Here is a 25,031-nt window from a genome sequence, read left to right as displayed (position 1 = left end):
CCGGAATCGAACCTGGGACCCTGGAGCTGTGAAGCAATTGTGCTATCCACAATGCTACCGTGCTGCCCTCGAATGATCCCCATCTCACCCCTTCTTTCAATTCCAATGCCAACGCAATCCTCCATTCCATACCTCCCTTCTTATTCCTTACTCCCCTCCTTGCCCCCAGACCACTCACCCTTGACCCTTTGGAGGTTATTTTGCATAACGTTTGTTCTGAACATGGGGGAATGACAGTTGGCTAATTTAATATTTTTGAAACTTGCAAGTTTTAAAATTCGGGTTCTGGGTATCCCCAGGCACCGTCCACCACAGAAAACTACCAACAAGTGCACCCCTTAAATTGCCCAACCAAAACCGTCCAGAGAGACAAAAACTGTTATTTTTATGGATTGTTTGGAACACTGAGGTTTGTGTATTTTATAGACAGTTATGCAGCTCAGTATTTTTCCATGAGGGAATGTTGATGGATTTTCTTTTTGCAGTACCATGTGTCCCACAGAATGTGGATGCTCTCATGAACTGTGATGCTGGATATATGTCCGTCTCATGGGAGTTAAGTCAAGGTGCAATATCATACATTGCGACAGCGGAAGGGAGCAATGTGCAACAATGCAGCGCTAATGAAACATTGTGTGATATCACTGAGCTGGACTGTGGAGAAACCTACACCATCACAGTTCGTGCACACGATGATTCATGTGACACAGCTGAAAGTGCTTCCATCACAAAGAAAACAGGTAACTAAAGAGAAGTGGATTTTTCCATATCACTAATTTCTGTATGAAGATTTTAGCTAAAACAACAACTCTACCAAACATTAAGCAGCTGCTGGTCAAGTGCTCTTCATCTGGTCTTTTCATTCTTTTCAGCTTCATGCATCCCACTGAATCTCGGGGTCCAGCTGGATTGTAACACAAACGATGCTTTTGTGTCCTGGACCCACACTAACGGTGCAGTGTCATACTCTGCATCAGCAGAGGGAAGTGATGGACACGCAGTATTATGTGATACAGCCAACACACATTGTCAAATAGCCAACCTACACTGTGGACAGATGTATAATTTATCTCTGACAGCCCTGGACAATGTATGTGACACTTCACAAAGCTCAATATCTGACTTCAGCACTGGTAAGTCTTGTATAGAATTGGTTACTTCAGAGCTGGTACAACTGCTTTCCGGTGAAAATGTCACTTCAGTATAATCTTCCAATTTGTAAATATCCCTAAACACTCCATTGGAACAAGGAATTTACCTGCCGATCAGGAATTGAGGTACGTGTTAGAATTGGCAAAATTTGGTATTTTGCATTACATTGTAATGAGAAAGGATATTAGCTCTGACAATGTGGAATCTGTATGGGTAGAGTTGAGAAATACTAAGGGACAAAAAACATTAGTGGGTGTCATATTTAGACCCCCAAACTGCACTGGTGAGGTTGGAAATAGCATTAAACAAGAAATTAGTGATGCATGTAATATGGGAATATCGGTGATCATGGGTGATTTTAATCTTCACATAGATTGGGCAAATCAAATTAGCCACAATGCCGTAGAGGAGGAATTCCTGGAGTGTATACGTTTTTTAAAAAATATGTTTATTCAAAATTTTCAACAATTTTCAACCAAACACTCCAGAAAGAAAGAAAGAAAAAAAAATTGTACATAGGAAACCAAACGGATACATTAACCCCATTTAACCAATAAATACAAAAGTGGGGAAAACTTTTTAACAACCCCCCCCCCCCCCCCCGAGTTGCTGCTGTTTTGACCTCCACCTAGCATTCCGCAAGAAAGTCTAGGAACGGTTGCCACCGCCTGGAGAACCCCTGCACAAACCCTCGCAAGGCAAACTTTATCCTCTCCAACTTAATGAACCCTGCCATGTATTAATCCAAGCTTCCACGCTCGGGGGCTTTGCATCTCTCCACATTAGTAGGATCCTCCGCCGGGCTACCACGGATGCAAAGGCCAGAACTCCGGCCTCTTTCGGCTCCTGCACTCCCGGCTCGTCCAATACCCCAAATAGTGCTATCCCCCAGCTCGGCTTGACCCAGGTGTTCACAACTTTGGACATAGCCCTCGCAAAGCCCCTCCAGAACCCCTCCAGCACCGGGCGCATCTAGAACATATGGGCGTGATCCGCTGGGCTCCCCGAACATCTCACACATCTGTCCTCCACCCCAAAAAACGTACTCATCCTCGCCCCTGTCATATGTGCCCTATGTACTACTTTGAACTGTATTAGACTGAGCCTGGCACATGAGGAGGAGGAATTGACCCTGCCTAGGGCATCAGCCCACAGACCCTCATCCAGCTCCTCCCCGAGCTCCTCCTCCCACTTGCCCTTCAACTCCTCCACCGAGGCCTCCTCCGCTTCCTGCAGCTCCTGATAAATCGCCGAGAACTTGCCTTCTCCAACCCATACACCCGAAATCACCCTGTCCTGAATCCTTTGTGCTGGAAGTAGCGGAAATTCCTTCACCTGCCGTCTCACAAACGCCCTCACTTGCATATATCTAAAAGCGTTTCCGGGAGGCAACCCAAATTTCTCCTCCAGCGCCCCCAGGCTAGCAAAAGTCCCAACGGGATGGTTTTCTTGACCAATATTTGGAGGAACCAACTAGAGAGCAGGCCATCTTAGACTGGGTACTGTGTAATGAGAAGGGAATTATTGCCAATCTGGCTGTACGAGACCCCTTGGGGATGAATGACCATAACATGATAGAATTTTTTATCAAGATGGAGAGTGAAGTGGTTGATTCGGAGACTAGGGTGCTGAATCTTAATAAAGGGAACTATGAGGATATGAGGTGTGAGTTGGCCTTGATAGATTGGGGAGAGTTATTTAAAGGGATGACAGTGGATAGACAATGGCAAATATTCAAGGAACGCATGGAGGAACTACAGCAACTGTTCATTCCTGTCTGGCACAAAAGCAAAGAGGGTAAGAGGGCCAATCCGTGGCTTACAAAGGAAATTAGAAATAGTATCCGAACCAAGGAAGAAGCATACAGATTGGCCAAAAAAAAGAATAGGTCTGAGGATTGGGAGCAGTTTAGAATTCAGCAAAGAAGGACAAAGGGTTTGATTAAGAAGGGGAAAGTACAGTACGAAAGGAAGCTTGCAGGGAACATAAAGACTGACACTAAGAGTGTCTACATATATGTGAAGAGAAAGAGATTGGTAAAGAGAAATGTCGGCCCCTACAGACAGAAACAGGGGAATGCATAATAAGGGACAAAGAAATGGCTGAGCAATTACATACACTTTGGTTCTGTCTTCACAAATGAGGACTCAAATCAGATCCCAGAAATGTTGGAGAATGAAAGGTTTAGTGAGAGGGAAGAACTGAGGGAGATCAACATTAGTAGAGAAATGGTGCTGGGAAAACTGATGGGATTGAAGGCGGATAAATTCCCAGGGCCTGAGAATCTGCATCCCAGAGTGCTTAAGGAGGTTGCTCTGGAAATAGCGGATGCATTGGTGGTCATCTTCCGGGATTGTATAGACTCTGGAACTGTCCCTGCAGATTGGAGGGTAGCTCACGTCACTCCGATATTCAAAAAGGGAGGTAGAGAGAAAGCAGGGAATTATAGACCAGTAAGCCTAACATCGGTAGTGGGGAAAAGGTTTGAATCCATTATCAAGGACTTTATAGCGGAACATTTAGAAAGCAGTGGCAGGATCAGTCAGAGTCAGCATAGATTTATGAAGGGAAAATCATGCTTGACAAATCTGTTGGAATTCTTTGAAGAGGTAACCAGTACAGTCGACAAGGGGGAGCCAGTCGATGTATATATTTGGACTTTCAGAAGGCGTTTGACAAAGTCTTGCGTAAGAGATTATTGTGCAAAATTAAAGCGCATGGGATTGGGGGAAATGTATTGAGGTGGATAGAAAACTGGTTGGAAGAGAGGAAACAAAGAGTAGGGATTAATGGGTCCTTTTCAAATTGGCAGGCAATAACCAGTGGGGTACCACAGGGAGCAGTGCTGGGACCCCAGCTATTCACAATATATACTAATGATTTGGATGAGGGAACAAAATGTAACATCTCAAAGTTTGCAGATGATACCAAATTAGGTGGGAGGGTGAATTGTGACGAGGATGCAGAGATCCTACAGCAAAATCTGGGCGAGTGGGCAAACCAATGGCAGATGCAGTATAATTTGGATAAGTGTGAGGTTATTCATTTTGGAAGCAAAAGCAGGAAGGCAGGTTACTACCTGAATGGTTGTAAATTGGGAGAGGGGAGTGTTCAGCGGGACCTGGGTGTCCTTGTGCACCATTCGCTGAAGATAAGTATACAGGTGCAGCAGGCGGTAAAGAAGGCTAATGGTATGTTGGCCTTCAGTGCAAGAGGTTTTGAGTATAAAAGCAGGGATGTGTTGCTGCAATTATACTGTGCCTGGGTGAGGCCACACTTGGAATATTGTGTGCAGTTTTGGTCTCCTTCTCTGAGTTCTTGCTCTCGAGGGAGTGCAGCGAAGGTTTACCAGACTGATTCCAGGGATGGTGGGACTGTCATATGAGGAGATACTGACTAGGTTTGGATTGTTCTCGCTGGAGTTCAGAAGAATGAGGGGGGATCTCATCGAGACATATAAAATTCTAACAGGACTCGACATGGTAGATGCAGGGAAGATGTTACCAATGATGGGTGTGTCCAAAACCAGGGGTCACAGCCTGAGGATTCAGGGTAAACCATTTCAGACAGAGATAAGGAGACATTTCTTCACACAAAGTGTGATGAGCCTGTGGAATTTATTGCCACAGAAAGTAGTTGATGCTAAAACTTTGAATATATTCAAGAGGCAGCTGGATATAGCACTTGGGGAGAATGGGATCAAAGGCTATAGGGAGAAAGCAGGATTAGGTTATTGAGTTGGATGATCAGCCATGATCGTGATGAATGGCGGAGCAGGCTCGAGGGGTGAAAAGGCCTCCTCCTGCTCCTATCTTCTATGTATTTATGTATTGCATAAAATGCTTCACTCAAGTAACATACACTAATTTTCAATGTAAATAGTCTAAAAACATAGAGTATATGAATTCATTACAGGAATGGACAGTCAGCAAGGTGGGTGTCACTAGGGGATATTTGACCCATTCTCACTGCTACATTTTAGGTGTAATTTAGTATGAATGCGGGTAAATAATGTAAATACAACTGCTGAAAGTCTAACCACAGAAACATAAGTTAAATTATTAAATTGTAAATGCTGAATGGTGAAAGAGTGACTCGATTGTTCGACACAAGGATGAGTTGAGAGATTTTAATGCAATTCTCAATGAAACCAGCACCGCGTGTACATGAAACTAAGCCATTGACTTCCAAAAGAGAGTCTTCCTCTTTTGAAAAGGGCCAGTATTTTCTCTAGTAACTATTGCAGTAAGTGCTGTCAAATAGAGCATTTTATTTAGTGAAAGGCAATATAAAAGTAAATTATTATTCAGAAGACTAAATGACAGTGACTCGGGGCAGAATCTTCCATTTCAAGCACCCATTGCAGGTGTCATGTTCTCCCAGGAGGCTACCAATTAACACGCCATCTGCACATTGACCGTCTAATTAAGGACAGTATATGGAACAGAGATGCAGGAGGCCCAAGCAGAGGGTCTGGCTGGTTGGCAGCCTACTGGGAAAGGTGGACTCTGATGAGGCAGTAAGCGAGTGCTCCATTGTGAGGCGCTCATTAAATTCTGGTGGTACAATAACAAAGAAGGCCGTGGGCTGTGGAGGCCTATCAAAGCTAAGGTGACCAGCTCAAGAATGACCTTGGCCATGGCTGTGGTTCTTCTCCATGTGCCATATGTTGAAGTGGGATAAGACTGTACATATTGGTTCTGGCCACATGCTGTGCTGGAACGGTGATCCTGCTGAGAACCGTTGAAGCTTGTCAACTTGGAAACAGAATTGCTGCTCGCATAAATACCTGGTGATAGTGTGAAACTAGAACCTTGCATCTGATAGGAATATGCCGTCTGGCCAGACTGGGGTGCAACAAATCCTGGGCTGTAACTAAGGCATCCAGTCTGTAGTGCAGATTGCGCTTGCGGTAGTCCTCCTTCGGTCTTGATTCCATTAGTAGGCAATCCGTAGTGCTGTCCTGTTTGAGAATATGCTGCATAGACTGCTGGCTGCTGCATGCCTGAATACTTGGTTTGTCCAGCATGAAATGTCATTGGCTGCACTGCCGGTGTGGAAAAAATGTGTGGATATAGCTGTGGTGAATATTGGTGTATTCCTCTTGGACTGTAGCCGCTGCTTGTTATTACAGACCCAGTGTAATTGTTAAGTGATCCATCTCCTGTCGTTGTGGCATCTGCTGTCACCCTGAGCGTGCCATCACTGAGGTTGAGGCACTCCCTGTCTGGAGTAAAGTCCGGCTTACGTGAATCAGAGTCGCCGTTTGGTTGCTCCCCATCTGGAGTCTGGTCTGTTTTAACTGAGTCAGTGTCGGTTTGTTGATGCTCCCCATCCGGAGCTTTAGCAGGTTCACTGGAGTCAGCTGAGATTTCTTGAAGCTGCACGTCTGGAGTCGGAACATACAGGAATGCATTGAGTTGTGGAGAGGTTCGAGCGAATGAGGGTGGAAGTATCATGGTGTCACCGGAGTCACCAGTGGTCTCACAGTGATCGTCGAGTGCCTCTGTACACACTAGCTGAGGTCTGTCACTTTGCACATCTTGCATGGGAAGTGGGATGCTGTCGTCACTCGTCTCACATGCCGTGGGTAGAGCTTCAGTAGTTGCTTGTTGTTCACTTGGGTTGGGTAAATTGTCAGAGTCTTCATCTGATGGTTCCAACAATGTGGGTGGACTGTCATTGCCTTGCTTTGTACTTCATTTGGGCTTGGACTGTCATCGTCGCTTTGTTCTTCACTGTAGCATGATAGACCGTCATGGTCGTCCTGCTGTGCACTGGAGCGTGGTAGACTGTCATAGTCTTCTTGCTGTTTACTTGAGCATGGCAGAATTGCATCGTCTGCCGCTAGTTGGTCAGAGGAGGTTGCTAGAACCTCATGGTCTTGTTCCTGCAAAGACTGCGCGTCGGAGTCTTGCGTTGCTTCTATCGTGGAGTCTGTCCATGAGTTCGCTGTGGAGGCTTGTGACACTCGAGTCACTTGTTCGTGCAAGGACTGCGCTCTGGAGTCTTGCGTTTCTGAAATTGTGGAGTCTGTCCACGAGCTCGCTGTGGAGGCTTGTGACACTGGAGTCACTTCTTGTTCATGCAAGGACTGCGGTGTGGAGTCTTGCGTGTCTTCTTTCGTAGAGTCGGGAACCCTGAGTGGTGCATGGACCACGCTCTGTGTGGCAGCAGGCCGCTCTCTGTGGGCTTGTATCGCTCTCTGTCCCTTGGTTTCAGGCCGCAGCATAATCCTGCACTCACGAATTGAGATGCCATATCTGCTGGGCTGAAGATCCTCAAATCCGAAGAATGAATCCGCGTCTGCGTCGGATTCAATACGGGGGTCGCCAATGTGCAACACGTTTAGTTGCGGTTCGGATTTGGTACTGGGGTAGCCTCCCAAGGTGAAATGTTCGTCCGGGTCATAGTCTTCTAGGACCATATCATCACTGTTGGCGTCGGAGCTGGCATTGGGCTCGCGAGGTCCAGAGAAAATGTAACGGTCGGTGTCAAAGTATTCAAGGTAAGAATCATCGGTTTGAGCGTAGGTAACTGCTTGTTGCAGGGTCCTTCGGAGGTTAATTTAATTTCCTGGTTCAATTTGAGGCATTGTGCTGTCATTCCAGGTGAAGAAAGGTTGTTTTACAGCTTTAAAAGATTTTCTCTTTGATTTGGGACGTTTCCCCTTTAAATGGGCGTGGTCCAGGGCCTCTGACATCATAACGCATGTGACGTAGCACGTAGGGAGCGATTGCGCATGCGCAGATTGCTGTTCCTTTACCGATGGCCATTTTCGTGATTGCGCATGCGCGGCGTCTTGCACATGCGCAAACGGACCTTCTCGTTCTGCATGCTTCTCATGCAACTGTGCAAGTGCAGTCCCTTTAGAAAGATGGCCGCCGACCAAAATCGTTCTCTGCTCCGGGATCTCGGCCTCGAGGTGAGTACTGGCGCTTCTCTTACCTTTTCTTGCTGGTTGGAGTGTGTTTTCCTCACAGTATTTGCCAAATTTGTCCAGAACTGCCTGGAAGTCGCTCCTGTTTTGCCCCTTGGAGAACTTGAATTTTTAAAAGATTTCTTCTGCTCTGGCACCGGCGATGGTGAGGAGAAGCTCTGTTTTTTCAGGATCGGCCACTTCTTCTAGTTCGGCTGCCACCAGGAAGATTTCAAACGTTTGCCGGAATGCCCGCCAGTATACACGGAGATCACCATGGCACTGGAGCTGCTGCGGAACCCGGATCTCGAACATCTTGCCTGGGTATCATTGCTGGTTGTCACTGTATGCTGAGGTATTGCTATGTGAATTGAAACACCCCACTCCTGGTACCATGATTTGTTATGTTGTAGGTGTTACATAAGTGGCTTCCTTGTGGTGCATTTGACAAAGGAAGGCTCAGACGTGGAGATAACTTCAACACGTTTATTAAACTATTTACACTTCTATTACTCGGGTTCGACACTACTGCTAATCCTACTATAGCTACCCAGACTGACTAACCAGCTGCTGCAATCCACGTGGTGGGTCTAATATTGAATCAACCCTGTGTCTCTACTCACTGACTGTCTCCACTGGAAAGAGGCAGATCATGTGTGTGGTGTCCTTTATATATGAGTTGGTGTAATGCCCCCCTGTGGTCGTGTCACCTCCTTGTGTATCGTGAATGTCCATTGGTCGTATCCTATCTAACTGATCTATTGGTTGAGTGTGTGTGTGTGTGTGATGTCACTGGTGCTCCCTCTAGTGTCTAGCTAGCCTATATACATTTACATTGATACACTTCACCACAACTTCCTCTGCTGGCCCACGGTCCGTGTTGGGGCAGCACGGTAGCACAAGTGGATAGCACTGTGGCTTCACAGCGCCAGGGTCCCAGGTTCGATTCCCTGCTGGGTCACTGTCTGTGCGGAGTCTGCACGTTCTCCCCGTGTCTGCGTGGGTTTCCTCCGGGTGCTCCGGTTTCCTCCCACAGTCTAAAGACGTGCAGGTTAGGTGGATTGGCCATGATAAATTGCCCTTAGTGTCCAAAAAGGTTAGGCGGGGTTATTGGGTTACGGGGATAGGGTGGAAGTGGGGGCTTAAGCGGGTCGATGCAGACTCGATGGTCGAATAGCCTCCTTCAGCACTGGATGTTCTATGTAACCCACCCAGCATTGGGGAGCTGTCCCAACACAGCTTTTGACAGTTTCTCATTCCCCCTCGGCCTCCAAAATCACCTCCAGGAGGCAGGAAAATTCCAGCCTTCTGATTGTAAATGTTTTGAACTGTAGATATTTCTTGTCCTCTCATAGCCAGTTTGTGTTTCTGTATTTTACAGCTCCATGTGCACCCCAGTTTATTGACGGCAGCCTAAACTGCGTCACCAAGAGTACGACAGTGACATGGGAGGAGAGTGATGGCGCTCTGTGGTACATTACAACAGCAGAAGGACAAGATGGACATGTGACACTGTGTAATACAACAGAGACAAGCTGTGAATTCACGGACCTACACTGCAGTCAGATATATTTGATCACTGTCAAAGCAATGGATGGTCATTGTCAGAGTGTAAACACTTCCACTTTTGAAACGGAAACAGGTAACATTTCTAAAGAAATTCCTGACATTTAGGAAATTTTCGCACTTACAGTAGCAAGTTTTGTTGTGAGCTCTGAGTTTGAATGTTCAGGTGCCTGGATTTCTAACCATCTACCAGATTTAACACACTGCATTTATGTCAGAAGGTTCGCTTTGTAAATTGGAAGAAGAAATTTTCCCTTTCTTTCCCTCTGCTATGTAACAGCCCCTTCAGAAATGTGTAAACAAAAGGCTCAATTATGAATTATTGTTCCTGTTGAATTCTCTGTGTGATCTCTTCAAGTGTGAGTTCCATATCACCACACTGAATCCACACAGATCCCTACAGTGCAGAAGGGGGCCATTCGGTCCATCGAGTCTGCACCGAACCTCTGAAAGAGCACCCTACCTAGTCTCATTCCCCACCCTATCCCCGTAACCCCACCTAACCTGCACATCCTTGGACACTAAGGGACAATTTAGCATGGCCAATCCACCTAACCTGCACATCAATAACTTCTTCAGTAAATAAATTACAAGTCCAATAGTTTAATTTCAAAAGGGTTTCCTTTTAGCATGTTAAAGCTGGAATAATCTTCCTCAAAGCTTTTCGCTAACCTTTACTGACAAGCAAGAAAAAAAGAGGGTGTGAATGAACAAACACCGATAAAGCACCTATGAATGATAACTAAAATATTCATGCAGCAGCCAATCTGCCAAGATGCACAAGGAGGAATGGCAAGCTACAATAGCCTCTATGCTAGATTACGAGCACTACCAGTTTAAAACCTCTTGACTATGTTATTAAACTAGAAATCTCACCATTTGCAGTCTGTGAATTAGGTAGATAGGAAATTTGATTATTGAAAAACCATGATGGCCGAATGTGCTGAATTGTGAGGTTGACAAATAAAACAGAAATCATAGTCATATGCCAAATCATGAATTATCATAAAATAAAAAGGATGATCATATCAGCATACAAATAATTACAATATATCAGAAAGTGCAATCTTCTTGATTTGCAGAATAGAAATGAAAGGCCGGCTGCATTGTATTGTGTCCGGAGATGGGGCGGGATTCTCTAATAATGGGGCTATGTCCCCACGCCGGCGTGAAAACCGGTGCCAACCACTCTGGCGTCAACGGCCCCCAAAAGTGAGGAATTCTCCCCTAGGTTGGTGCCGAAGTGGTCCCCACATCTCCAGCCACGGCCCGCGCGAGTTCGCACATGTGCAGAACGGCCCACGCGAGTTCGCGCATGTGCGGAACGGCCGGCGTATTTCCGCGCGTGCGCGGGGGTTCCCTTCTCCGCACCGGCCCCCGGTCAATATGGCGAGCCCTACAGGGGCCCAACGCAGAGTGAAGTAGGCCCCCACGGAACCAACCCGCCCACCGATCTGTAGGCCCCAATCGCGGGCCAGGCCACAGTGCCCCCCCCCCAGTCTGATCCACCTGCCCCCCCTCCAGGACGGCCTCCACACACTAACCTTCCAGGTCCTGCCGTGTGGGACCTGAGTAACCCACGGCGGCGGGACTCGACGGCCACTCGGCCCATCGGGGTCCGGAGAATCGCCGGGGGGGGCCGCTGTCAACGGCCCCCAACCACCGGCATGACAGCGATCCCGCAGGCACACGGAGAATGGGGAAGCCGGTTCCCGCGTCCTCTCCTGGGGATTCTCCGACCCGGCGCCGGGTCGAGGAATCCCGGCCCCTATGTTGTCGGGTTGAATGCCTTATATTTTCAATCATTTACAAACTATCTATGAGTTGTATAAAGTAGGGGATTGTGTTGCCTCAGTCTATTCATTCTATACCTTATTTGTAGAATGGTGTCTTTTCACCTTAAATTCCATCACATTTTTATATTTGTGTAGTTATGGCAAGAAATAATGATGGTGGGGGATTCAAGAGTTTTCTAGTCAAACCAGCAAAGGAACACATTCAGTTGTTCGATTGTGTCAGAGGAGCTTTAGTACACGTTATCTAGGATGAGTTTCTGTACTCATTCCTGACTTGCTCACACGCTCTTTGGTAATTCCAGCATTCCATATAGGCAAACATGTATCACTAATGAATTTTCATTTTCTTTCCTCCTCCCAAAAGTTCCATGTCCCCCTCAGAACGTGCACGTTGATATTGACACTGTCACTGCCTTTGTAACATGGGAGCCGGGTAATCTCACAGTGTCGTACACTGCAACAGCAGAGGGGTGTGATGGACACACAGCCACCTGTACCACATCAGAAACACACTGTCTAATCCCAGACCTTCACTGCAGCCAAATATACAGCATCTCTGTACTCGCATTTGGTGAAAACTGCAGCAGCATCCAAAGCTCCAGTTACGATAGTCGGACAGGTAATGTAGCAAGTAAACATTTTGCCTTTATAAAACAACCTTCGTCACCTCGGGAAACTTCACAGCCAAGAGTTTATTTTTGAAATGTGGCCCTTGTTGTCGTGCAGGCAAACTGAGAAGCCAAGTTGACCACCACAAAGTTTCACAAACATTAACTGTTTGCATTTATACAGCACCCTTAATATCAAACATCCCAAGGAACTTCAGAGTAGCATTGTGCGACAAAATGTGACACCCATTTTAGGGCAGGTGACAAGGAGCTTGGCCAAAGAAATCTGTTCTAAAGAGTATTTTAAAGGAGGAGCAAGAGATAGAGAGGGGAAGAGGTTTAAAGGGAAGTTGCAGAGCTAAGGTCAGCAGCTGAGAAAATAGCACCACTGACAAGGCCCTATAAAATCAGGGATACACAGGAGGTCAGGATTAGAGGAGCGCAGAGATCTCTGAGAGAAGCTCTTATATCAAATGACAAGTTAATCTGTTTAGGCAAATGTTTGGAAGGGATAGCTCCCATATTGAGACAACTCCCAGTTCTTCACAAATTGGTGCAATGCGATCTCTCAGCCGGAACAGATGTGAAAGATGCGAATTTAAAGTATGGTTTGGAAATAGCACAGGGACAAGCAGCAGTGCCTCAGTATGACATTGGCCTATCAGCTGAGTCCCAGAACTTTGCAGCCTGCTTTAACTGCCCGCTTGTAATGTTTCCTGGGGTTGGGACTATACGGGAATGATGAAATAGCCAGAATTAGACAATATTTAACTAGAAAGCTGCAGAAACAACTCAAGGCGCAACTTGTAAAGAGGTTGATTTGAAGTGTTGTTTTGTCTGGATGTGAGACTCAGACCTTATAGATAGAGGAGACCAACTGGCGAAATAGCTTTGAATCTGGGTGTGGAGGAGAAAGGGAAGGATTAACTGGACAGAAAATGTAACAAATGATGAAATGCCGAGGAGAGAGAACAAACAAAGAAATTTGCTGAACTTAATTAGAAAATGGCAGAGACACCGGAAAGGGAACATCTTGGAGGAGATGGACCATTAAGAGACGCTATGGAAGAGTGATTTTAGAGGAAGAGGAGGGAAGAGAATATCAATGATGGATGGCTTGAAAATTGATGGAAATTATTGTCAAATAGAAAGACTGGCACAGGATAGACTAGAGAGAGGTGGAAAGACTACTATGAACCGAAGACATGGCTTCGGGAAAAGCACACAATGATGATGATGAATAATGATGGGGGGGGGAATGGCAGATGGATCACCCCTCCCCTCAGAAGCAAAATCGGCTGAGAGCCGTGATGCACCATGCCAACCCACCTCACAGCCATAAGGTGTTATGGACAGACTAAATGAGTACCAAGTGGAATTTCCACCCCTCATTGGAGAGGTAGTTCCACCCAATTGACCATCAGCTCCATCCATCCCAGCTGCTCCAAGAGGATGTAACTGGCCACTGCCAGGACTGCAGGAGGAGAAGGAAGATGGACCATGGATTCCGGGAGAAGGTAAGTCCGAGGTCTTGGGCAGGGAGGGCTTAGACAGGCCATGGAAGGTGCAGGGAAGGGGCGAGGGTGTGTTTAAGGTTTCGGGCAGGTAGGAAGAAAGTGACCTTTTGGGGGGCACCTGCCATTGGCAAAGGGCGGCCGTGTAAGATTGAATCCCCATCCTCCCTGTCCTTTGTGCAACTTCATTAAAATTAGGCCTACCTTCTCCCACCTGACTGTCCATGCCATGGGCGTGGCAGCATATCATCAAGGTCAATTGAGCCTAGTTTATCTTTTTTTTAAAAATATTTTTATTCTCCTTTTTCACATTTTTATCCAAATTTACATTCACCAACAAACAATCAACGGTAGCAAATACAATGTCAATCCCCTGGCCAACAATTCCTCCCTCCCACCAACCCCCAAACAACCCTCAACATTTTAAATACAAACATCAAAGAAAAGGATTCAATAATCCACCATCCACCCATACATAGTCATCAACAACATACACAGTCCAATCCCCCCCCCTAATGTTTGATGTCATCCAATTCTTGAAAGTGCATAATGAACAAAGCCCATGAATTGGGGAACCCCTCCATCCTTCCCCGCAACTCAAACTTCACCTTCTCGAGTGTTAAAAACTCCAACAGATCCCCCCGCCAAGCCAGGCCACAGGGTGGAGTGATTGACCTCCACCCTAACAGGATCCACCTTTGGACGATCAGCGAGGCGAAGGCTAAAACATCTGCCTTCGCACCCACTTCCAACCCCGGCCGATCCGATACCCCGAATATGGCCACCAGAGGACTCGGCTCAAACTTCACATGTACCATCTTCGAAATTGCCCTGAACACCTCCCTCCAATACCCCTCCAGCTTTGGACAGGATCAAAACATATGAACGTAGTTTGCGCACCACCCACCCCCCTCCCGCAACGTTCACAAACATCCGCTATTCCCTCAAAGAGTTGACTCATCCACGCCTTTGTGAGGTGCACCCCATACACCACCTTCAGCTGTATCAGCCCAACCTCGCGCACGAAGTTGAGGCATTACCCTCCAGAGTACCTCACACCACACCCCCTCCTCCATGTCCTCTGAGCCTAATTTATCTTTAATTACTTATTTGAATTTTTTTTATTTGTTCATGATCGTGGGCATTGCAGGCTGTGCCAGCATTTATTGCCCATCCCTAATTGCCGTTGAGGGGCAGTTAAGAGTCAGCCACATTGCTGTGGGTCTGGAGTCACATGTAAGCCAGACCAGGTAAAGATGGTAGATTCCTTCCCTAACGGACATTAGTGAACCAGTTGGGTTTTTACAACAATCGACAATGGTTTCATGGTCATCATTAGACTTTTAATTCCATATTTTTTTTAATTGAGTTTTTACATTCCATCACCTGCTTTGTGGTATTCGAACCCGGGCCCCTAGATTAATATCCTAGGTCTCTTAATTACTAGTCCAGCGACAATACGCTGCCACCTCCCCTCGTTATATTATGAATATAATGGTCAGGCTGCTGATTTTTATGTCTTTCCACCCCCTGTTATGGTGGTGAGTCAGGGGTGGGTGAGACGATGGTGGGATGGGCAGCACCTGCCCTATTTTACATGTCCCCTACCCCGGCCCAAAACACGACTGATGGGGACGCGTAAAATACAGTCCAATGAATGCAAATTTGATATCTAGAGAACAATACAGTCTTGTATTGGTGGAAAATGAAGGCCCTGCCTGTTAGAACCACCAATGGATTGGCCCAATTGCATTCTTTTGGAAGTTTCTGGTTTACAAAAATCTCAGCAAAAAATAAACTGGGACACGGAACCACTGACCTGCCGTCCTAAAAAAACAACAAATGTTTTCATTAATGACTTGGATGAGGGAGTTGAAGAGTGGGTCAGTAAATTTGCAGACGATACGAAGATTGGTGGAGTTGTGGATAGTGAGGAGGGCCGTTGTCGGCTGCAAAGAGACATAGATAGGATGCAGAGCTGGGCTGAGAAGTGGCAGATGGAGTTTAACCCTGAAAAGTGTGAGGTTGTCCATTTTGGAAGGACAAATATGAATGCGGAATACAGGGTTAACGGTAGAGTTCTTGGCAATGTGGAGGAGCAGAGAGATCTTGGGGTCTATGTTCATACATCTTTGAAAGTTGCCACTCAAGTGGATAGAGCTGTGAAGAAGGCCTATGGTGTGCTCGCGTTCATTAACAGAGGGATTGAATTTAAGAGCCGTGAGGTGATGATGCAGCTGTACAAAACTTTGGTAAGGCCACATTTGGAGTACTGTGTACAGTTCTGGTCGCCTCATTTTAGGAAGGATGTGGAAGCTTTGGAAAAGGTGCAAAGAAGATTTACCAGGATGTTGCCTGGAATGGAGAGTAGGTCTTACGAGGAAAGGTTGAGGGTGCTAGGCCTTTTCTCATTAGAACGGAGAAGGATGAGGGGTGACTTGATAGAGGTTTATAAGATGATCAGGGGAATAGATAGAGTAGACAGTCAGAGACTTTTTCCCCGGGTGGAACACACCATTACAAGGGGACATAAATTTAAGGTGAAAGGTGGAAGATATAGGAGGGATATCAGAGGTAGGTTCTTTACCCAGAGAGTAGTGGGGGCATGGAATGCACTGCCTGTGGAAGTAGTTGAGTCGGAAACATTAGGGACCTTCAAGCAGCTATTGGATAGGTACATGGATTACGGTAAAATGATATAGTGTAGATTTATTTGTTCTTAAGGGCAGCACGGTAGCATTGTGAATAGCACAATGCTTCACAGCTCCAGGGTCCCAGGTTCGATTCAGGCTTGGGTCACTGTCTGTGCGGAGTCTGCACGTCCTCCCCGTGTCTGCGTGGGTTTCCTCCGGGTGCTCCGGTTTCCTCCCACAGTCCAAAGATGTGCAGGTTAGGTGAATTGGCCAATGATAAATTGCCCTTAATGTCCAAAATTGCCCTTGGTGTTGGGTGGAGGTGTTGAGTTTGGGTAGGATGCTCTTTCCAGGAGCCGGTGCAGACTCAGTGGGCCGAATGGCCTCCTTCTGCACTGTAAATTCAATGATAATCTACGATTAATCTAGGACAAAGGTTCTGCACAACATCGTGGGCCGAAGGGCCTGTTCTGTGCTGTATTTTCTATGTTCTATGTTCTATGTACCTGCCGGTCAGTGGGGTCCCAGGGTACCTCTGTACTCAGTGGCATGAGTGTGGTCCCATCTCCCATTACTTTAATCCCCGTTCAACCGATATTTCAGCAACTTTCACTCACTGTACATATCAGCAATAAGCTAATGATTTGGGGATCTACATCCTTGTGTGTCCATCTGGCATCATTAAAACAAAGATCAACATTCAGCAAAAATAGGTGAAGACTTCCAATGAAACTGGATCAGACTATAGTGACCCAGAGTCCTAGGTTTAAATTTATTATTTGTAAATTTCTGTTGAGGCTCAGCAATGTGGAGAATCACTATGAGGCTTTAGTGGGTTTCATCCGGCTGCTCTGGTTTTCTCCCACAAGTCAAGGTGCTGTTAAGTGAATTGGACATTCTGAATTCTCCCTCAGTGCACTCGAACAGGTGCCGGAGTGTGGCGACTACGGGATTTTCACATCAACTTCATTGCAGTGTTAATGTAAGCCTACTTGTGACAATAAAGATTATTATTATTAGTGGCTTAATTAGGTTTGGCAAGATGTTGACAAAAAGATGATTTACCTAAAAGGTTTTTTTTCACATGACCTCCATGGATATTAATGTTCAAATTACCTTTTCCACAGCACCGTGTGCTCCAGATGAAATCATTGTAAACGTGGATTGTAATTCGAATAGAGTGGCAGCATCATGGGGACGCACTGATGGAGCGATATTATATGATGTAACTGCAGAAGGCAGTGATGGACATACACACTCTCACAACACAACAGAGACACGCTATGAAATGCTGGATTTACACTGTGGACAGACCTATAACATAACTGTAACAACACTCAGTTACAGCCGGACTGGCTTTTCAAGCACTTCTGCCCAGATCCAAACTGGTAATGCTATTAATCCTTAAATAATATCACCCATAGGAATAGCTTCACCTTTACTCTGCATGTTTACAGGACAGAGAGAGAGAGGATTAATATTAATTTGTATTTTCTAAACAGTACCATGCATTCCTGAGAATCTAAAAGCTGAGCTGAACTGTGATTCGAATGCAGTATCCTTCTCGTGGGATGTCACGCAAGGAGCAAAGTTATACACTGTGACCATTCGAGATAGTCAAAGAGTCACAACTTTATTCAACACCAGCGATACAAAGGCTCAAATCCCACACCTGGAGTGCGGTGAATATTATACAATCTCTGTTGTAGCAACAGACAACATCTGCAAAAGTCCTCAGAATGCAGTGGTGAATGTACATGCAGGTATTGCTCCTTAAAATGTGTGGTTAATTCTGTTCTTGTTAAATGAATTTTACGCAGGGTGCAGGCAAAATTCATATTATAGAATTTACAGCATTGAGTTTACAGCTGGAGCAGTTTATGGTGTTGACATTGTTGGTCTGTTAACTCAACATTTTGATTTTCATATAAAATGCTTCCACAGATCTATTAGGAGGAGTATTTTTGTGATCTAATCGTTTCTGGATAATGGTGCTAATATTTTCCCATGAATTAGGGGTGGCAATATTTTCCTGAAATGTTAACTCTGCTTCTCTCCCCACACATGCTGACTGACCTGCTGAATATTTCTGGAACTTTCTGCTATTTTAGATGTCCAGTATCCACAATATTTTGCTTTTGTACTTTAGTTTCTATCCACTCTCCTTTGCTTTTAGTTTTGGGATTGTGAGCGCACATTTCCTGGAATCTCAGCCCTTTGCCTTCTTCAGTGTCTGCAGCTCACATTAACTAATAACAAAAGTTGAAAATATTCAATGTGTGAATACGTTCAATCATCAGATGTTCCACAGGACATACTGATACCGAGAGATCAATTAGACACCTGGACCGATTAATCCATTAGAGCACAGCTCTAAACTATTTTAACTGAACCTCCAACATTCATCTCACACCGCTTAATCTATTTCATATCCATCAAAAGAAAACATAAGTAGCTGGGTGTCTTTAAGGCACAGAACACATTTCTCAGCCACCGCCAATTAGAATATATCCTACATCTGGATGATCATAATTTTTAAACATACAGACCAAACATCCCTCATTGTCACATTATTTTATTTGTCACGTTATTTTATTTTATTTTTTATAAATTTAGAGTACCCAATTCTTTTTTCTCCAATTTAGCGTGGCTAATCCACCTACCCTGCACATCTTTGGGTTGTGGGGGTGAGACCCACGCAGACACAAGGAAAATGTGCAAACTCCACACGGACAGTGACCTGGGGCCAGGATCGAACCCGGGTCCTCGGCGCCATGAGGCAGCAATGCTAACCACTGTGCCACCGTTCCGCCCTATCATTGTCACGTTAATAGTATGGACTCCATCAAGTGTCCTGTACAAGTTCCAAGGGAAATTTGCCACTTCAGGGAATTGTCCATCCTCGTTCCATGACTGCTTGCCCATTAAAATTAGGGTAAACATCCATACTTTGCCAATAGGAAGGCTTGATATGTCCTAGTTTTTAAAATCCTTCAGAACATCTACTTTACAAGTCTCTTGAGTAGATTTCTGAACTAAATATCAACTCCAGCAGGTAGTCTTTGTGAAAATTATTGAAGAATTGACCTTACACTTTCTACCATTATGTGATTTCTTATTGTGTTCCTACTGCACCAGCCCCTTAACAGTCCTGTCTGGTTCTGTTGTACATAATTTAAAGTTTTATTCATGTCTCACTCACTGCTTTCCAATCTTCATTTCTATTGGCCTCTCACTGTGTTTGACATTCATTTCCGTTTCAGATTTTTCTATGATTCCTGACTTCACAAGAAAAATGTTTTTAACGTATAAAATTCTCCTTTACTTCTTCAAAAGATGTTTAAACTATCTCAGTATTGTTACAATAACACAGAATCATTGCAAAGTAGTGCCTATGTAACAGGAAATGGCGGGATGAAAATTAATGCTAAATGCAAATGTATAATAAAAGTCAAAGTATAATAAGATATTTAGTATTACTGTAACAGAAAGATAAGGATAATGTGCAAATTTATAACATTTACTTTAATCACAATACGGTCAGAATTCTAATTGCTCATCCCTCTCCAAAAAATTACAGGACCATGCACCTCAGAGATTATTTCTGCCTACGTGGACTGTGATTCTAATACAGCAATGGTATCATGGGAGCTGAGCAAAGGAAGCGATTTCTACATTGCAACTGCAATGGGAATTGACGGAGATACGCAATCATGCATTGTAAAAGATATGACCTGTGAAATCTTTCACCTGAAATGTGGGCAGTCGTATAACGTAACATTAGTAGCTGTTAATGAGATGTGCAACAGTTCTGAAAGTGCAGCAAATAGTTTTCAAGGAGGTAACTAACTCGACCTATACTGTGTTGTTCTGTTTCAATGGTTAATCCAAATGTTTAGGTGTCACATAGAATCCCTACAGTGCAGAGGAGGCCTTCAGCCCATCAAGTCTGCACCGGCCTTTGGAAAGAGCACCTTACCTAGGCCCAAGCCCCCACCCAGTAACCACTAAGGGGCAATTTAGCATGGCCAATCCACCTAAGCTGCGCATCTTTGGACTGAGGGAGGAAACCAGAGCACCCGGAGGAAACCCATGCAGAAACGGGGAGAAAGTGCAAATTCCACACAGTCACCCAAGGTTGGAATTGAACCCAGGGGTTCCTGGCGCTATGAAACAGCAATGCTAACTCTGTGCCGCTGTGCCACCCTGTCCTTTTACAGTGCACAAAAAAAATGTACTTCCGTTTATAATACGGGCGGCACGGTAGCACAGTGGTCAGAACTGTTGCTTCACAGCGCCTGGGACCCGGGCTCAATTCCGGCTTGGGTCACTGTCTGTGCGGAGTCTGCACGTTCTCCCCGCGTTTTCGTGGGTTTCCTCTGGGTGCTCCGGTTTCCTTCCACAAGTCCCAAAGACGTGCAGGTTAGGTGGATTGGACATTCTGAATTCTCCCTCCGTGTACCTGAACAGGTATCAGAGTGTGGCGACTAGGGGATTTTCACAGTAACTTTATTGCTGTGTTAATGTAAGCCTACTTGTGGCACTAATAAAGATTATTATTATTATTACATATTACAATAGTGCATGCACATGAGAGGACACAGATTTTCATGTAGATTTCACTGTGAGCAGGCTTTCAAATCAGTAGCAGAGAATTGTGTTTTTCTATTATCTGAATACAAAGCAATATCCCCTACAGTCTGTGAGCAGGACTAGCAGCAGGGAGACTCTTCAACCAATCAGATTGAAGAATCCTCACTGAGACATGCAGTCTGTAATGCAGGAATTAAAACAATTCCAATTGTGTTTCCTTTGTGTTTTTTAAGCACAAAATCCATCTCTCTTTCCATTGGCGAGTATGGTATAACCATTTGCTCTTTGGATTTAAGCTAGTCAAGTGACAGGAAGCTTAGTTCCGTAAGAATGGCAAAAGCACTATTTTTGTGATGCAATAAATCATTTAGTGTACAGTGACAGTAACTCGACTTTAAATTACAGTCACTGCACTCTCTACTGGCAGTAATTTGCTCATCTATTTCTAGCTATGTAAAGTTACAACTATTTATAATTTCTTATTTTTGGAATTGTTCTGATCATCAATGTAAGGCATTGTTGGAAAATGCACAGTTCTGTTCATATAATCATTTCAGCATGCAGAGTATTGATATTGTTATATCACAGGTACCAGTTTGAAATCTGCACTTGTACCAGCCGTGCAGTCAAGCTTATGCATCACTCTATGACCAGTGCAGGGCAGCTAGGCATAGCCTTAAATATATTTGGGGGGGATTTCAAGACCTCAGCAAATTAAGCAACTCACAGGTATCTCCAGAGGTATATCCTCATATGTATTTTTCAGAAAAAGTATTGTGGCTAAACTTTGGGGGAAAGATGGTGGACATGATTCAACGAAAACATTTCTAATTCGTTTTGGGCACATTTGGTGGAATATTCCTTGACAGACGCATTAGCAAGATTATGGCCCGTATTCAACGTCATTTATCGCCGAATATGAACCCTCATAGGAAGGAGTCTCACCATTACTGGTGCCCTTGAGCTGCATGCCGGAAAATGAAAATGACTACTCACCTCCTCATTTCCCTTCAGCAGTCATTGTGCCAGCTTCACGTTTGTGAAAAGGAGTACGAAACGATGTCCGCGTGATTTCTCACTGGCGAGTCGGGTAATACCTATGAGGCTTCTGCATTCAACTTCAATCTCACTAGTGTGATTGAGATGACTGCAAATGAAGGTTAAGGATATTCTTGCCATTTTTGGGTGTGATCCAGAAGTTGCCATCGAGAGCAGACCTGGTTCGCGCCAGCGCAAATCTCTATTTTGGCCGTTCCCTCTATTCACCCAGTGCACCCCAATCTGTGCCGGGCACAACGCAATGTTTTTTTTTCATTCATGGGATGTGGGCGTCTCTGGCTGTGCCAGCATTTATTGCCCTTGAGGGGCAGCTAAGAGTCAACCACATTGCTGTGGATCTGGAGTCACATATAGACCAAACCAGGTAAGGATGGCAGATTTCCTTCCCTAAAAGCAGTAGTGAACCAGACGGGTTTTTACGACAATCGACAATGATTTCATGGTCATCATTAGACTTTTAATTCCAGCTTTTTATTGAATTCAAATGTCACCACCTGCAGTGGTGGGATTTGAACCTGGGACCCCAGAGCATTAATTGAATCGTGCCTCACTTCTTTATTTTTTCTGGGAGCCTTAATGGGTTTAAAGGCAATATGAAAAACATTTGAAAGAAAGTCTTGTGAAGAGCTATTTTAAGATTGTGAATTTCTTATTCCAAGCCTAGCTTAAGACATATGTAAGTATAACTCAGAAGAGTGGGTACCCAATCAAGCTCAGTTGTTCAGCTGGCAAATCTCAACCCACTCTAATGACCACAATTAAGCTGCTACCACCAAAACTAAAGAAAGGTATATGTACAGTATCTAATATTTCATTTTATTAGATCTTTATTTCACAATGTTTACAGAAAGAAAATACTTGCATTTATGTATTTCCTTTCACAACCACAAGACGTCTAAAAGCACTTTACAGCCAATTAAGCACTTTTGATGTGTAGTCATTGTTGTAATGTAGAAAAAAACAGCAGCCAATTTGCATCCAACTGACTTCCACAAATAACAGTTTGATAATGATAAGATAATCTGTTGTTTGTGATGTTGATTGAAAAAGGGTATCACTCCCTTGCTCTATTTTGAAATAATATCTAAGATTTTCTACATCTGTACGAGCAGACAGATGGGCTCCTGGTTTAAACGTCTTGCCCGAAAGGTGGTATATCTAACAGTGCAGCACATCCTCAGTCCTACACTAGAGTGTCAGTGTAGACATTTGTGCTAAATGCCTGGGGTGCAACTTGAGCCTCAGAACCATGTACAGTAACTCAGAGGTGAACTGTGACCCAAATGTTGACCTAGATTCCAAGAGACAGAGAACAAAAGAATAAGCAGACGAGGACTCTTAATGTCACATAAAAACAAAGTGCTAGAAATACACAACAGTGGCAGTGGAGAGAGAACATCTTAATGTTATCTTGCCTGATCAGTCAATTGTGATGGTCTGCCAGCTGGGACATACTTACAAACATTTCCTCTTAACTCAATGCATCTCATTGTTCCAAATCTATTACCAAATTCAAGATTGTTGCACCATTTTTTAACTAGTTAAAATTAATTAATTAACTACTTTGAGTCATGTGAATCTGATATAAAGTGCATTGTTATAGTCCTATAATCAGCCATTGGCATTGTGAATTCACAAATAGGAAAAGAGCAAAATGGCTGCCAGTCACTATTCCTGATAGTTGAATGTAGAACAAAAATTTAGAATTTTTTTTCTTTAATAAATTAGAGATATAATTTGCGTTTAAAGTTTTGCAATACATTCCTAGAAAGATGTAAGCAGCTTTATTAATCTAATCATTTTAAACAAATATAAATAACTGAAGATTCAAGATTTATATTGTTGCATCAATTACATCTATTTTGTTTTTCTCAAGTACAGCATATTTTAGAAATAACAAACCTTTTTCAACTTTCTAGTTCCATGTACTCCAGAATATCTTGAAGCTGATGTGGATTGTACAAACAACTCACTGTTACTGTCATGGGGTTACAGCAATACTGCAATATCATATATGGCATTTGTAAATGCCAGTGCTGGAGACCTACTTCACTGCGATACAACAAACACGAGTTGTTACATTCAGGGTCTGAAGTGTGCCACCAAGTACGACATTTCTGTTTACGCTTTTGACGGAATTTGCACAAGTATACTTAACGCTTCTTCTGAAGTTGATACAGGTAAATATTCTAACGCCAATTATTATATTTTGTTTGAGCGCAACTGCAGCATTCAAAATGCTGCTTTAATACAAAAAAGTTTATAGTAAAAGTTCTAATTATAGTTTGCTTTATTCAAATTCACACTGAATTAACATTGGTCTGATACATTTTTAACCGAGCTTAAATAGAATTGTTTGATTCACCTTACTTTGTCATTTAATCCTTTTTGCGGTGCAGTCCCATGTGTACCAGAAGACATTCAAGTTGCATTAAGTCCTGTCAGTAATGCTGTACAAGACATAGATGTTTCCTGGGGAAGCAGTAATTGTGCTGAAGACTATGAAGTAGATATAGATGGGCAAATTGAAGATGATCCATTCTCCTTGTATACCTTCCGTTCATATTGGACACCCAGTACTTTTTTTGAGTTCCCAGTTCTTTGCAGTTCTACATACAACATCTCTGTCACAGCAAGAAATCCAGCAGGGACCAGCAGCCCAAGCATTCCTTTAACTGGTTTTACTGGTGAGTAAGAGAATTTAAAATAAATCACAATTTGCAGTATGTAAAATCTGGCCATCAATGGAAATTAATTTCTGGCATTCTATACTCTTTGGATTTCTTAAAGAACTTGTTACTTGAACATAAATGAACTAGCCATGTTGTCTACTGTATACTTTAATGATACGCTTTCATAAGGTAATAGAACTATGTGATATTATCGCACAACGGTTGTCTTCAGTCCATCAAGTCTGCCAATATTTACTTTTTACATCCTGTCTAATCATGCTTTTCTGACAACTCTGTTTCTTCAATATTGCTGTTGTCCAAACAAAAACCTAAATCCTTATCAAAGTTAAAGAAGGACAACATTGCAGTTATATAGCACTTTACACTGCTTCAGGACATCCCACAGTACTTAACAGCCAATTGAGTCATTTTGAGGTACAGTCATGGTTGTAACATTGGAAAGGTTGCAGCCAGTTTGTCCACAGCAACTGGGTCCCATTGACAACAATCTGATAATCA

General features: G+C 44.1%; 1 protein-coding gene across 1 annotated transcript in view; it reads left to right on the top strand.

The window, feature by feature from the left end:
- Positions 1 to 25,031, top strand: part of LOC140426523 (uncharacterized) — a 210,174-nt gene that overhangs the window by 172,938 nt on the left and 12,205 nt on the right. The window contains exons 39-47 of the mRNA XM_072511403.1: positions 486 to 740; positions 873 to 1,133; positions 9,453 to 9,713; positions 11,798 to 12,052; positions 17,316 to 17,576; positions 17,691 to 17,951; positions 19,769 to 20,029; positions 23,760 to 24,020; positions 24,240 to 24,527. Coding sequence (XP_072367504.1) covers positions 486 to 740; positions 873 to 1,133; positions 9,453 to 9,713; positions 11,798 to 12,052; positions 17,316 to 17,576; positions 17,691 to 17,951; positions 19,769 to 20,029; positions 23,760 to 24,020; positions 24,240 to 24,527 — 2,364 coding nt within the window. The remainder of the gene's footprint in view (positions 1 to 485; positions 741 to 872; positions 1,134 to 9,452; positions 9,714 to 11,797; positions 12,053 to 17,315; positions 17,577 to 17,690; positions 17,952 to 19,768; positions 20,030 to 23,759; positions 24,021 to 24,239; positions 24,528 to 25,031) is intronic.

The sequence above is a fragment of the Scyliorhinus torazame genome, chromosome 7 (genome assembly GCF_047496885.1).
Source record: "Scyliorhinus torazame isolate Kashiwa2021f chromosome 7, sScyTor2.1, whole genome shotgun sequence".
NCBI classification, from domain to species: Eukaryota; Metazoa; Chordata; class Chondrichthyes; order Carcharhiniformes; family Scyliorhinidae; genus Scyliorhinus; species Scyliorhinus torazame.
Note: the sequence above shows the minus strand (reverse complement) of the source record. Positions and strands in the feature narration are given on the sequence as shown.